At 53.5% G+C, this 13,391-nt stretch overlaps 3 protein-coding genes across 3 annotated transcripts; 2 read left to right on the top strand and 1 right to left on the bottom strand.

The window, feature by feature from the left end:
• Positions 1-816: 816 nt before the first annotated feature.
• On the top strand, positions 817-1,695 carry LOC119154104 (fibrinogen-like protein 1-like protein). The gene is made up of 2 exons (XM_037401344.1): positions 817-825; positions 869-1,695. Exons 1-2 carry the CDS (start codon positions 817-819, stop codon positions 1,481-1,483), a joined length of 624 nt encoding a protein of 207 aa, XP_037257241.1. The 3' UTR covers positions 1,484-1,695.
• Positions 1,696-3,431: 1,736 nt separating this feature from the next.
• On the bottom strand, positions 3,432-5,277 carry LOC119153573 (fibrinogen-like protein 1-like protein). Its single transcript, XM_037400193.1, has 3 exons — positions 5,210-5,277; positions 4,478-4,588; positions 3,432-4,142 (listed from the first exon to the last, which is right to left on the bottom strand). The coding sequence occupies exons 1-3, from the start codon at positions 5,211-5,213 to the stop codon at positions 3,508-3,510; spliced, it is 750 nt and encodes a 249-aa protein (XP_037256090.1). The 5' UTR covers positions 5,214-5,277; the 3' UTR covers positions 3,432-3,507.
• Positions 5,278-10,049: 4,772 nt separating this feature from the next.
• LOC119154096 (fibrinogen-like protein 1-like protein) lies at positions 10,050-12,458 on the top strand. The gene is made up of 3 exons (XM_037401315.1): positions 10,050-10,064; positions 11,006-11,068; positions 11,754-12,458. Exons 1-3 carry the CDS (start codon positions 10,050-10,052, stop codon positions 12,456-12,458), a joined length of 783 nt encoding a protein of 260 aa, XP_037257212.1.
• Positions 12,459-13,391: the final 933 nt, after the last annotated feature.

Genomic DNA, 13,391 nt, shown 5'->3' with positions numbered 1-13,391 from the left:
TTTTGCTTGTCCCATGGCTAAAAACTAGAAAAGTGGTCATCTCCTGTGAAATAGCCTTGTCTGAGGATACTTCACCAGGGTGCACCATTCCCTGTCTCACCCTCAGCCTTGCTCCTGGGGAACTCATAGCCCCAGGAGAGTGAAACGCAGCTCCTTCAGTGGTGGGAGAAGATGGCCACTTGGCTGAGGGAACACAGGGCAAACCCATGCCCAGTCTCTGGGTCCACAACACACCAAAAATAGTTGGAAATGGAGACTAAGTCTCCTTCCCCAGCCAGGAGCAAGATCAGAGGTGTAGAGGCCCCACATCTTACTGCCTGGACTCCACTTCTTCAGCCAGAATGTACCTCCTAATCTGGGATTCAGCTTGCTTTGGTGTTGTCCCCCCATTTCCAAATCTCCTCCTTACTGTTGTTTTCCGTGTTCCAGGTCAGGTCCAGCTGGTGAATGGCTCCAACCAGTGCTCCGGACGGGTGGAGGTTTGGTACCACAATGAGTGGGGAACAGTGTGTGATGACGGCTGGGACATGAGAGATGCCTCTGTGGTGTGTAGGCAGCTTGGCTGTGGAGAGGCACTATCAGCCCCAAGTAATGCTTATTTTGGGAGCGGATTGGGGACTATCTGGCTGGACAGCGTTAACTGCAATGGGGATGAGGAGCGCCTCACTGAGTGCTCGCTGCAGGCTTGGGGAGAGCACAACTGCAGACACAGCGAGGATGCAGGTGTTGTGTGCTCAGGTGAGGATGGCATTTGCATGATCCCTGCTCCTCAGGCACTCCAGGTCTCATTAACATCTTCGTCTTCCAGCCACAGGAATGCACAGGGTCTTGTTAAATTGCCCTCTCTCCTGCCCCAGGTTCGCCCAAGGACTGCAGCGAGATCCCTGCTGGCAGCCCCAGCGGCATCTACGTCATCCAGCCCCCAGGGCTGCACCCCATCGTGGTGTACTGCGAAATGAACGCAACGGACGGGGGCTGGACGGTCATCCAGAGGAACCGGCAGAGCACGGAGATCACCTGGGCCGAGTCCTGGAGCACCTACAAGTACGGCTTTGGGAACGTGCACAGTGAGTTCTGGCTGGGCACTGAGTACATCTATCAGATCGCCAAGCAGAAGGTCTACCGGGTCAGGTTTGTCATCTGGGATGCCGCAAATGACACAAAGTTTGCAGACTACAACATTTTCAGCCTGGAAGATGAGTCCCACGGCTACCGGCTGAGGCTGGGAACATACTCGGGGACAGCAGGGGATGCCATGGCCACAAGCAGTGCTTCCACCGTGCATGACAACATGAAGTTCTCCACCAAAGATCTGGATCAGGACACTTACAGTGGGAACTGTGCCTCCAGCTACGGGGGCGGGTGGTGGTACTCGGCGTGTTACTCTGCCCGGTTGAACGTCAAGGGGGCCCTAACGTGGGGCAGCCTGTGCAGTGGGAACTGCAAAGCTTCTGCCATCCTCATCAAACCCCTTACCTGCTAGGGCTTCGCTGCTGCCTGCCTGCATCAGGCACGTGGCCAGACCAGTGCCCTGCCGGGCCTCTCTTTGCTGGGGGCAGCGGGGCGGGTGGCAGCAGGGCATCCTGGGCTGCCGGCAGGTTTTTCTTGCACCTCTTTTGCAAGGCTCCTCCACCTCCCTTGCTGGGTTCTTCCCCTTTGAGCTGTTATTTTAATTGCATTATAATCAGACTAACACATTGCAAGCCCTGTTCTTGTCAAACATACCTGCTCTGGAGAATAAAATGTGCTTTAGAAACATAACATCTGGATGAGCGTCATGGGAATATATCCTTATTCTTAGCTGGATAAATAATCAGTCTTTTTCTTTCCAGGGTTTCTGTCACCCCCTCATTAGCTGGGGTGGGGCAAGGGTGAGGATTCCTTATTTCCTAGTAAATCTGAATTAACCCCACTTGCTGAAGATGTGGCCTTGACACCTACACCTGGAGAGGTGTTTTCACCCATGCTGGCTCTCAGTTCAGCAGTTCTTAAAAGCTCTGGTAAAATCCTGTCTAAAACAACACCTACAACGTGCAAATACCTACTTCGTACTTCCAGTATGTTTGTACAGGCTGGTATGGAGTGAGCAGCTGTGCTAGGGCAGTGCCAGGCTTCTTGTGAAAAAATACATGGGATTGCAGGGAAAATATCAAATAGAGAATTAATTTTAATAAAACACAGTGGTTTTATTTAAATAAAGATTTAAACAAAGAATCTGCATTCAAATAAAGAAACTGCAAGTTTTTGATGCTGGAGAAGCTTCAGGGAAGGATGTATGGCTCTGGGGGCTCTGCAGGGCACTGCCAGCCCCAGGGGGGATGCACTGTTGGGGGACCCCTGCCCTGCCCAGGCAGGGGGTGCTGGTGCAGGGCATTGCTGTGTGCCCACTCCCGCGTGCCTGCCCTGCAGCTTCGCGCCGCAGCACACCTGCGCCAGCACCATGGGATGGGTGCTGCAGACACACGTCAGGCTCGCTGGGGAGGGGGTGCTGCCCCACGTGCTCGCTGGCCTCTGGCCAAAATTCAGATGTGGGTGGCCCATGGCTAGCCGCATGTTGGCGTGTCCCGGCCACCCAATGTCACCCGCTCCGGGGTGGGAAAGCAGTGTCCATGATGCAGTGCGCTGCCACCCCTCGGAGCCTTGCTGGCTACAGAGAGCCCAGGCCGAGCACTGCGGGGCTGCCCCAAGACCTCCGCTCACCCCAGGGCTCCCCAGCCCCCTGTGGCCTCAAAGCATCACCCCCCAGCACCCAGCCCTGGGCTGCTGAGGGACCCTGGGCACCACCCCAGTGATGGACCCCCCATGGCATGAACCCCCCCTCCTGGTGACTTGACACCCCTCGGGGCACCCCGACCCCCCTCAGCCCTTGCTGCAGGATGGGGCTGGGACTCCAGCTCCCCCAGCCATGGCACAGAGCTGAGCAGGGAGGGAGTGAGACTCAGGCAATGCAGGAAATGGGAAACTCCCCTGCCATGAACACAGTGCCCCCCAGCACCCTCCACTGCCCCAGGACCTCGACTGCCCCTGTGCGTGTGTGTGCAGCATCACCACCGCAGGCAGACACAAGGCAGCGAAGTCTGGCTCCAGGGTTTATTGCAGCTGATTTCTCCCAGCGTGGGTAGCATAGCTGTGGGGTGTACAGGGGAGGGAGCAGGGCCTGAGCAAAGCAGGGATACACCGATCGCACAGGAAAGGGAACTTGCACAGTCTCCCCCTCCCCAGGACAGGAGCAGGTGCACCCACCCCAAACTCGTTTCTGCGTCCCAGCACCAGCCAGCACCACGGTACTGGGTGAAGCTGCCTGTGTGCCCAGGGCTCCGGATGGTTGCCTCTGAGCCCCAGAGCTGCTGTGCTTCAGTGGGTGACAGGGCAGGACAGGACACTGCGGGCAGCACAGGACATGTACCGGGGTTGGCACGGGGCAGTTGGCAGGCACAGGAACGGGGCACTGAGCTGGGGACAGTGGCACTCCCCCAAACTCCTGGGAGGCTGGGAGCTGCGGCACGGTCAGCACACATCTGTGGGTTTGACCAGGATGAGGGAGGATGCACAGTCACCACTTGAGCAGGTTCCTGGCCAGAAGATGTACCCCTTGCCATTGAGCAGGACATTCTGACACTTGTCATACCACCAGCCCCCATAGCTGCTGGCGCAGTTCCCACTATGCTGGTCCTGGTCCCTGTCAGTCGTGCTGAACTTCATGTTGTCATGTATGCCCCCATACGTCGAGTGGTAGCTGGTCAGATAGTCATCCCCATCACCAGAAAACCGGCCCAGCCTCAGCGGGTACCCACTAGCCTCACTCTCCACGCTGAAGATGTCGTACTCGGCGTAATGGGTGACGTTGGCTTTATTCCGCACGATGAAGCGGACCTTGTAGGTGCCCTGCTGCGTCAGCAGGTGCAGGTACTCCGTGCCCAGCCAGTGATCGCCCTGCACGTTCCCAAAGCCGTACTTGTAGGTGGTCCAGGACTCTTTCCATGTGATTTCGGTGTTGTAAGTGTTTCTCTGGACAACAGTCCAGCCCTTGCCTTCGGTGTCCATGTCGCACCACACCACGACTGGGGGAGACCTTGCTGGCTGGATGACATACACCCCGCTGGGGCTGGTCTCACGGAGACGGCTGCAGTCTGCGGGGAACCCTGCAGCAGCAGATCAAGCAAGACACGAGGGACATTTACTGGAGGGCAGTTTATTGTGGGGCAGCTGCAGTGATGCTGCTGATGCTGGATCTCTCTGGGTGCTCCACAAACAGTAGAACATTTTGGGAGTGCCTCTTATCTACTGGTGATGAGAGGCAAGAATTGTCCTGCTTTGCAGCTTAGGTTTGAATAGAGGCTGGCTTTCTCTGTGTGGCTGCAGGCATGGGGGACACTTAAACCCAGCACCTTGGAGCCTGACTGTGCTCAACGAAGGGCAGCACGGCTGCTCCCAAACTTGTCAGCTTGTCAGCTGTGTCCCCTGTACCCATACTCACTGTGGTGGGAACTGGCCACGCACGCTGGGCTTGTACAGAGGAGAAGCATCCCCACCAGGGTGGGCAGGAGGATGAGGTCCCCGTGGAGCTGGTGTGTCCCAGCCTGGAGCCCTGGGGATGAAAGTGCCCATCACTGACGGGATCCCTGGGCAGCCCCCCAGCCCCTGGGGAGCTCGGACCAGGGAGGTCAGAGCCACGGAGTGCAGGCAGGAGCAGAGGGCTCCCAGGGTGGTAAAAGCCGCAGCTTCAGTGGAGGCTCAGCCCCTGCAAGGTGAGAAAGGGCTGTGTCACCCTCCTGATCAGCCCTTTCCTTGCACCACACAGAAACCTGCAGTCACATTTTCTCATATTTCTCCTCAATGTAGCTTGGAGGTTTTTTCCTGCGGGTCTAGAGGCAAAAGGGTATTTTGATAGGGAAGAAGGAAATCTGTGTTAAGGGCATTCAGAGGAAACAGTTCAGAGCACTACAGCTGAGTTTGGTGTATAAAATATGGTGCTCCAGCTGCAGAGCATGCAGTTCACAGGGATATAGGAAAGAGCCCAGCAGCAGCAGCAGCAGCAGCGAGCTAGAAAAAAAGGGCTGGGTGGAAAGGGGAGGAGTGGGATGGAGACACTGGACACTCATCAGTTCCTGCTCCTGTAGTCCCTTGCTGCTGTCACATAACTTGGCTTTCTATTTGCATTCCCTGGAGCTGCGAGCACTGCAGAAAAGGAGCCGTGAGGAAAACTCACCCATTGCCGTGGTGCTGCTGAGCTGATGCTGGGAGCGTGAGCAGTCAGTTCCACTCAGCCCCAGTGTGGCCTCTGCCCCTTTATATCTGGGTCTCTGCCCCTTTATGTCTGGGTCTCTGCCTATACGCACCTCCTGTGTGATGATCTCAGTCCCTTGTTTGCATGGACCAAGTTAATCATTGTGTGCCCATCTGGTGGCTTATCTTTGATCAAGATTTCACAAACAGGCCCTAAGATGTCTTTTTTTCCTGCGAAAAAATAAAGTACTCCAGTCCTTCCAGCTGTTGGGGAGTTTATAAACTGCAATATACTGGACCTGCCCAGGAGTTAAATCTTTCTGGGGATCTACCAACTGCTGCAGAGCGATAAAAGTGCTAAAGGAGAGAGGAAAGGCAAACAGAAGGGAAGGAGTGTGAACACCAAGGGCACAGGGGAGGTTGGTATCATCTGGAGATCAAAGAGAATAAAACCTATGGGCAATGGCTTGTCAGCAGTTACCAGCTCCCAGATGTCACGACAGTTCTGTGATGGCTGGAGGTCTGCCTCGGCTTCCTTCCCTGCAGAGAGCTGCCAAGCAATCAGCCTCCGAGCTGGGCTGCGAACACTGATGCCTTCTCTACCCGCTGTCAGTAGAGACTGAGGGTGGAAGGCAGCAGCCTTTCCCGGGGGCCATCCCTCACCCCGAATTGCTTGTGGCAGCTCTGAGCAAAACTAGGCTGAGGGGGTATCTGTGCAGTACCGCTTCCCCTGCGCTTCCCTTCCTCAGCCCATAAGTCTTCGTGAGAAGAAACAGGCTTAGCAAGTCTCTGCTGACCTCCTGCTCTTCCCCACTGCACATGGGGTGGGCATGGGCCTGGCAGCCTGGTCCAGGGTGGATGCTGTCTGGTAGAGCATCTTAAATGTGCTCGTGGCCAGCTCATCAAGCAGCAGCTACAGCTGTTGGGCCCACATCTGTCAGGGGAGGTTTAACTTGTTTCACGCATTACTGCAGGGTGTTTGGGCAGACCTGTGGGGCTGGGTTGGAGTCTCCTCCTTGTTCCCCTCTTCTTTCAATCCCCCTTTTCATACAGTGCCTTGGGAGGCATCAGCAGGTCCTCACCCATCACCTGCCAGCTGACTCTGCTGTGGTCCCGCTGGGCAGTTTGTACTTCTCCTCCGTGTCACTGGCAGCGGGTCTTTGGCTGCAGGACACTCCGTCTTCCAGAAGGCAATGCTTCCAGGGGCAGCGGGTCCCACAGGCAGAGTGAGGGGCAGGGAGGAGCAAGGCGTCTGTCCCCATCTGCATGGGAGCTTCAGTCCCTCCTCTGCCTGTTCTCCCTCACTCCATAGTTCGGCTCCACTTGCCACCTCTGTGCACCCCGGCTGGGCTCCCTGCCCCGGGGATGCCCGTGCCCCCTCCAGCTCCTCCCAGGGGGGCTCAGCGTGGGTCCCTGCTGCAGGGACCTCCTGTACAGATGTTGAGTGGGGGGCAGGGGGCAGCGCAGGGTGACAGCAGGCGGCAGTGCCCAGGGCACGTGTGCAGTCACAAATGGAGGTGCCAGCCATGGCTTGGCACCTTGGCTTTGGTGCTGGCACTCGGTGTGCTGGTGGGTGTGGGGACCTGGCCCCACTCCTGCCCGGCATAGGGGGCTGGCTGAGAGACCTTTTCCACCTTCTTGAAATCTGGATGCCAGAAAGGTGTCAAAGACAAATGCTACAGGCCCAGGTTATCTATCAAGGGACTTTGGGCTCTTGTCAAAAGAGAAGTGCTTCGTTAAAAGGAAACTGCTGAGCAGCAGTCTTGGGTCAGGTTTAAGATATTCATGGCTCTCCAGCAGCATGATGGATATTATTGCAATGTGCATCTGGCAAGAATCCTTCCTTCTGTGGCTACATGTGTAATTTTGGAGCTGGTAACTTCACAAGGGGCTGGTGTAGGGCACAGCACAGTGTGTCCCTTGGTGAAAAAGGTCCTCGTTGTTTAGTCTTGGAGTCACCCGGAACAGCGGCTGGGCAGGGGTGTGCTGGTGCTGATGCCTTCACCACCACCTGCTGGGCTCCTGGAGGAAGCAGAGGTGGCAATGCTACCTGGGGATGAAGGCAGCGTGGTTGGACCAGCCTATGGTGCAAAGCATTCCAGGGCCAGTGCAGGGACACACGCCAGTGGTCAGCACTTACTGGTGTCAAACCATCAATAAATACATCACTGTGATTCTATTTTGGTCTCACTGAGCTATCAGCCAGTGCTTCTGGGCTATGCCACTGCCCTTCTTAACACTCCCCTCCAATTCCCATGGTATTTGCAAGGCTGGCTTCAGCCTGGACTACTCAAAGTCCACTAAGCATTTATTACACTTAACCCACAGCCACCTCATTAACTGAGTCTGCAACCAGGTCTGTGCTGAGGGCCTCTGCCCAGGTTACCCAGAGCTGTGAAGTCAGAGCGAAACCCTGCAGCAGACCCTTGGCTTCAGCACCAGTACCAGACCCCTTGGGAGGGCTGTGGGACCAGCCTTGCACGGGTACCGGGGCAGTGGCACCTCAGCACATGTACCTGCCCCATGGGATGGGCTCACTGCTGGGGGGCTGGCACCAAGCCAAGTAATTGCATCACTGTAGAGGGGGGTCAGGGCTGGGGATGAGGCCCCTTTGCTGCCCTGGTGCGCGTGGGACAGCGTGCAGTGTCAGAGAGCATGGCTCCCTCCCCAGCAGTGCACCATGCTAGGGTAGGCAGACCCTAAAAGGGTGCTGAATGGAGATCTCCGGCACAGCCCAGGTCACAGGGTATCCCCACAGGGTCTGGCATCAAACCCCATAAGTAATGACAACCTCAAGAAAAATCCTTATCAGGAGCATTTGTGGGTTTGGTGGAATTTCTTGTAAACATCATGTGCTGTTTGCTGAGGGTCATCTGGAAACTCATCCCAGAAGCACAACAGCTGGTGTGTGAGCAGAGGCCATTAAGGATGACAGCAAACAAACCATAAGTTTCCAGCCCTGATGACAACCAAATGGTGAGCATTGCAGTTTGGCTCTGCCAGCCCCACCTCACCTGCTGAGCCCTATATAACGGCCGTGCTGGCCACCCTGCTGCCAGGCCAAACCTGCGAGGCTTCCTGCTGCGCAGGGCCCCCGTGGAGACGGCATGGGTGAGTGTGGGATGGGACATGGGAATGGGAGGGGATGGCACTGCTGCCGTGGCTGGGCATCCCCGCATCCTCTGCCTGCCTCTGCGCTTCTGCTGCCCACACTGCAGCTCTGCTTTTCTCACAGACTGCTTCTGGCCTCGGCATGGTGGGATAACCCTATGCTTGCTGTACACCGTGCCCCCCGCCAAGGCAGGGGGAGCCCCCTTGGGGGCTGTGAGCCTCCTGGTCCTCACTCTTTCTCTTCCAGTCCTGACCACAGGCTGTCACAGCACTCTCCAAACTATCAAGCTGCAACAAGATCTTTTACTATCTCATACCAACATACTCTTCATGCCAGTCCCTCTGCTGCCTTCTCCTATTCTCTCCTCATCCAGAGCATGCATTCTCTCCCTCTTCTCTGTGCTTCTTCCTCAGCTGCTCTCCCTTCATTGGCTGCCCAACCTCTTAACAGAAGCAGCCACAGCTGCACCTTATCTACATCAGCCAACCCACCACCCCGAAGCCAACCACAGCTGTATATTATCAATGCTAATTAACCCAGCTTCATTCCTCTACAACAGGCAAAACCCTCCTGCTCTGGGTGGTGTTGTAAAGGCAATGTTTATTTAAGTTATATTTGTGCCAGAATCCAAAGCACCCCATAAAAGAAAAAATAACTGGAATGGAAGCTAATTAATGCATTAATCACCCATCCTCCTCATAAGTCCTTCAGGGTACTGAAGCTGGGTGCGCAAGCTGTAGACACAAACCTATGGAGCTGGCCATGAACAAACTGTTGGGGAATGTCCTGATCTGGTACGGCCACAGAGGTCAAATCGCTCGGGTTTTCAGACACCAGCAGGAGCTATCCTTTGAAGTGTAGCACATCCTGGCCCTGGTGTCAGCTGGGAAGCACTGACCCTTCACATGTCCATGCAGAAGCCTCAGTTATGACTTGTAGCAGGGGTACATCAACGCTGCTGGCTCCCTGCAGGATGCTCTTCTCCTGGCATTTTCATGCAGTGGGCAGCTTCCAGTCTCTGTGCCATGCCCTGGTGGGAGGGGGATTTCTGGGACAAGTGAGGCCCCTGACTCTCAGATTGCCATCAGCATTGTGGCCACAACAGCTCCTTTCTTTCCAAGATCTCAGGTCCCTGCACCTACTTTATCACTCCTGTAGTAGCTCCTGACTGTCTTCAGGTAACAGCAGTACCAAATCAGCATGCTGTCCTGCATTACTAGGAGATGTTTTTCTCAGGACATGCACGCTGATGCTGGCTTAACATCTCAGTTCTGGGCCCACAGTGCATTACTTTGGCCCTGACCACAGTCGAAGAGGATGACATCGCTCTTGGAAGCTGAAAATTTAGACCTGTAGGTTGTAGTCAAATAAATTGTTTCTTTCTGGGGATATATGCCTTTGCAGAATGCTTGGTTTTTTTATTTGTTCTTTATACTTCTGCTGCTCATAAAAGCAAAAGCACAATTAATGTTGTGGATTTGCCTGCTCTGTAAGTTTGTTTTAACTTCTGCTGAATTTAGTTAGCCAATTCTCTTTCAGAGGGTTTGCATTTCCAGATTCACTGTGTGTCTTCTTTCTCCAGCTGCTCCTTGCTCCAGTGTTCTGTTCTTCACCTCTGTGCTGGCCCTGCTAGCCCCTCTTCTTGCTCTGGACATTGAAAACCTGGGGAGACTGAAAGCAAATCTAAATGAAATCATTAATCTCCATTCAGATGGGCCCCATCATGGTATGTGTTTTCTCTCTTACATCCCTAAACTCTGTTAATCCAAACACCAGGACCCCTGTCCTCTCTGCACAGAGAGGGAGATGTGGAAAATAATCTTGAGGAAGGGCAGTCACACTCCGATATAAAAGGCACCTGATCAAATCTTCCTCCAATTTCAGATCTTAACCAAACATAGTAAGATTTGGTACTTCAATCTTCTTTCTTATTGACAAGACCGTACGTGGCAGCTTTTTCTAGAGAGCTGTAGATGTTAAAAGGAAGACCTTTTCTCTTGCTATCCTTAGCCCATCTGTAGCCCTGAAACTTCAGAGGAATTTTGTATGTGACCAACCAAAATGCTTTCTGAAGCTTGCACATGGCTAAATGATACAAAAATCTCATCACACCACTGCTAGAGGTCACACCACCAGAGGCTCTTGGGGAATGCTGTCTTACAAAGATGAGTGCTGTGGTTTCTCTTCAAAGAGAGCATTGCTATCTCATGTCCTTTGAGCTGCTCTTCTTTCTGAAGGTTTTTGAAGCTCCTTATGAACTGAACAAACCCATGAATCCCCTCAGCCACCACTGAAAAACAGTGCAGGTTTACAGCAACATCACTCAACAGTTTAATCTTGGTCTGAAACCACACAGTCTAATTCCCTCTCAGTCCTTCTCTAGCAGTCTCTTGGCTATGCAGTCCGCCCCATGCAACTCCGCAAAGCCTCAGTGCTGAGTAGACCAAATAGGCAGCTGCTCAATGACTGCAGTGTTACCCTTCCTGGTATCTTATCCCTTTAAAGAATTTACAACCCAAAACTGCCATGCAAGAAGAAAAATGAGCCCAATGGCATTGCTGAAGTACCCTGCAAAAAACTCAGTGCTGGCAATAACAGCCTGTGGAGTTACTGCTGTGCTCTGGGACAGGGCTGCTCATCTCACTCTTTCTGTTTTCCCTAATGCAGATGGAGATGGAGAGAACATGCAACAGAGAGGAGTCCGTGCCCTTGAGGAGGCTGAGCACGACAGTAAGCATCCCCTGCCACCCCGCAGGGAGCAGGGAGAGGTGTAGGCAATGGGTGTCCAACAGCAGTGGGTGGGCAATGTCCTGTGGGGCAAGTCTCGATGTGCTTCTCCACGTGTGTGCCAAGGCCACTCGGATGTCACTCGTTACTAATGATAGCTTCATGCTGACCGGTGCCTTACAAGATCCCAAAAGACTTCACAGCCATTACTTCCATGCCACAAGTCCTCTCCTCTGCTGTGAAGCTCTGCACAGGGCAAGCAGAGGATGTGCCTCCCTGGCAATGCTTGCTGGGGTTCCGCAGCTGGCCGTGGGGTCCAAGCCAAGGGGATGAGGATTTCTCCTTCCCCACCCCAGGGATGCAGCAGATGCCAGGGCTGCAGGCACAGCTCACCTGCTCAATTAAGCTTCTGCATAACTATGTAGTAAGAGCCCTCACCAAGCCAGGCTTGGACCCCTGTATCATCATGAGGGAGGAGAATTGTCTGAACATTAGGAAAGGCTGAGGAAACAAGAGCCTGAGCCAGAAGGAGAAGCAAATTCTATGGTTATACCTTCAAAATGTATGTGTATTCTCTTAATCAGAACATTTACCTTACAGAGGTTTTCTGCTTTTACACTTGCAGTAAGAAACACAGCAGCAGACTTTTCACCACCCTGGCAAAATCCCACAGGTGCCCATTCTCTAGAAATCCCATTCATGGGGCCAGACAAGCAGACTGGGGTGCTGCTGTGCTTGTTGGTCCTCCCTGTTCTCTCCTGCCCCAGGTTGGCCCAAGGACTGCAGTGAGGTCTATGGCAGCCCCAGCGGCATCTACGTCATCCAGCCCCCAGGGCTGCACCCCATCGTGGTGTACTGCGAAATGAACGCAACGGACGGGGGCTGGACGGTCATCCAGAGGAACCGGCAGAGCACGGAGATCACCTGGGCCGAGTCCTGGAGCACCTACAAGTACGGCTTTGGGAACGTGCACAGTGAGTTCTGGCTGGGCACTGAGTACATCTATCAGATCGCCAAGCAGACGGTCTACCGGGTCAGGTTTGTCATCTGGGATGCCACAAATGACACAAAGTTTGCAGACTACAACTTCTTCAGCCTGGAAGGTGAGTCCCACGGCTACCGGCTGAGGCTGGGAACGTACTCGGGGACAGCAGGGAATGCCATGGCCACAAGCAGTGCTTCCACCGTGCATGACAACATGAAGTTCTCCACCAAAGATCTGGATCAGGACACTTACAGTGGGAACTGTGCCTCCAGCTACGGGGGCGGGTGGTGGTACTCGGCGTGTTACTCTGCCCGGTTGAACGTCAAGGGGGCCATAACGTGGGGCAGCCTGTGCAGTGGGAACTGCAAAGCTTCTGCCATCCTCATCAAACCAGCTCCTTACTGCTAGTTGTATTTTTGTTTCCTTTCTGTCCAACCTGAGGCTAATTCCTGCTCTGCAAAGAGATGGAAAAAGGCAAAAAATGCCATGGCCAAACCTAGTGTCCCAGAGGGACTTTGCTCAGGTTGGTCATATCCTAGCTACTGAAGAAAGTACGGCATTTTCCACTTCTTCTCCCTCCTGCTGATTCCCTCTACTTCTCAGCTATGCCTTTATTCTTTGGTTCAGTCAGATCATTTTAATTATGTTAATAATCAGAACAGCCTCTTTCAAAATCTGGAGTTTCCAGATCTGTAGTGTATTTCATATAAATGTGAAATGGCCAATCCAGAGGACCTTTATGGCTTTATAAGTTATTTTACATCCTTAACTTCATGCAAACTACCTAATTTTCACTTGCTGAAGATCTTGCTCAAAATATTAATGTGCACATTCAAATTCCCACTCTGCACCTTCCACAGTTCAGGCTTGACGGTTCTTAAATATTCAAATAAACCTGTATTTAAAAACTGTCTCAGTAGTAAAAGTCTATTTCAAATCTTTGAAGTGCTCACAGAGGTTAATGTGTTAGGAGGTTTCCACTGCTGAAGCTCAGCTTTCCTGTAGGACAGGCATTTGGGACTGCTGGGCGAAAGCACTGAGTAAATAAAACTTGAAATACTGCATGCAGACTTTGGCATTTGCACACAGCAGTTTTGTATAAGCATAGGAAATGTCAGAACATTTTCACTTTTCTCAGCAGCAGTGAGCTCTGGGTTTTGTTGTCCCTGCAACTCACATGGCTGAGTGCCGCAGGGAGCCCATCTCCCAAGCTACAGCCGCGATGACTTCTAAGGTGACAGCACAGAGGGCAGGCAGCATCCCGCCTTTGCTGTTTGGAAACAGAAATTTCCAAGTGCTGTAAAATTTCCTTGTGGAAAGACCTCCCGGCTCCTGCTGTCC

This window comes from Falco rusticolus, chromosome 1 (assembly GCF_015220075.1).
Source record: "Falco rusticolus isolate bFalRus1 chromosome 1, bFalRus1.pri, whole genome shotgun sequence".
Lineage (NCBI taxonomy): Eukaryota > Metazoa > Chordata > Aves > Falconiformes > Falconidae > Falco > Falco rusticolus.
Note: the sequence above shows the minus strand (reverse complement) of the source record. Positions and strands in the feature narration are given on the sequence as shown.

Excerpts from the sequence above, each read along its gene's own strand:
- LOC119153573 (XM_037400193.1), bottom strand. Across the intron at positions 4,143-4,477 it reads CGTGGCCAGTTCCCACCACA|GGTTCCCCGCAGACTGCAGC; the intron begins GTGAGTATGGGT and ends CTGCTGCTGCAG.
- LOC119154096 (XM_037401315.1), top strand. Across the intron at positions 11,069-11,753 it reads TGAGGAGGCTGAGCACGACA|AAATCCCATTCATGGGGCCA; the intron begins GTAAGCATCCCC and ends CCCATTCTCTAG.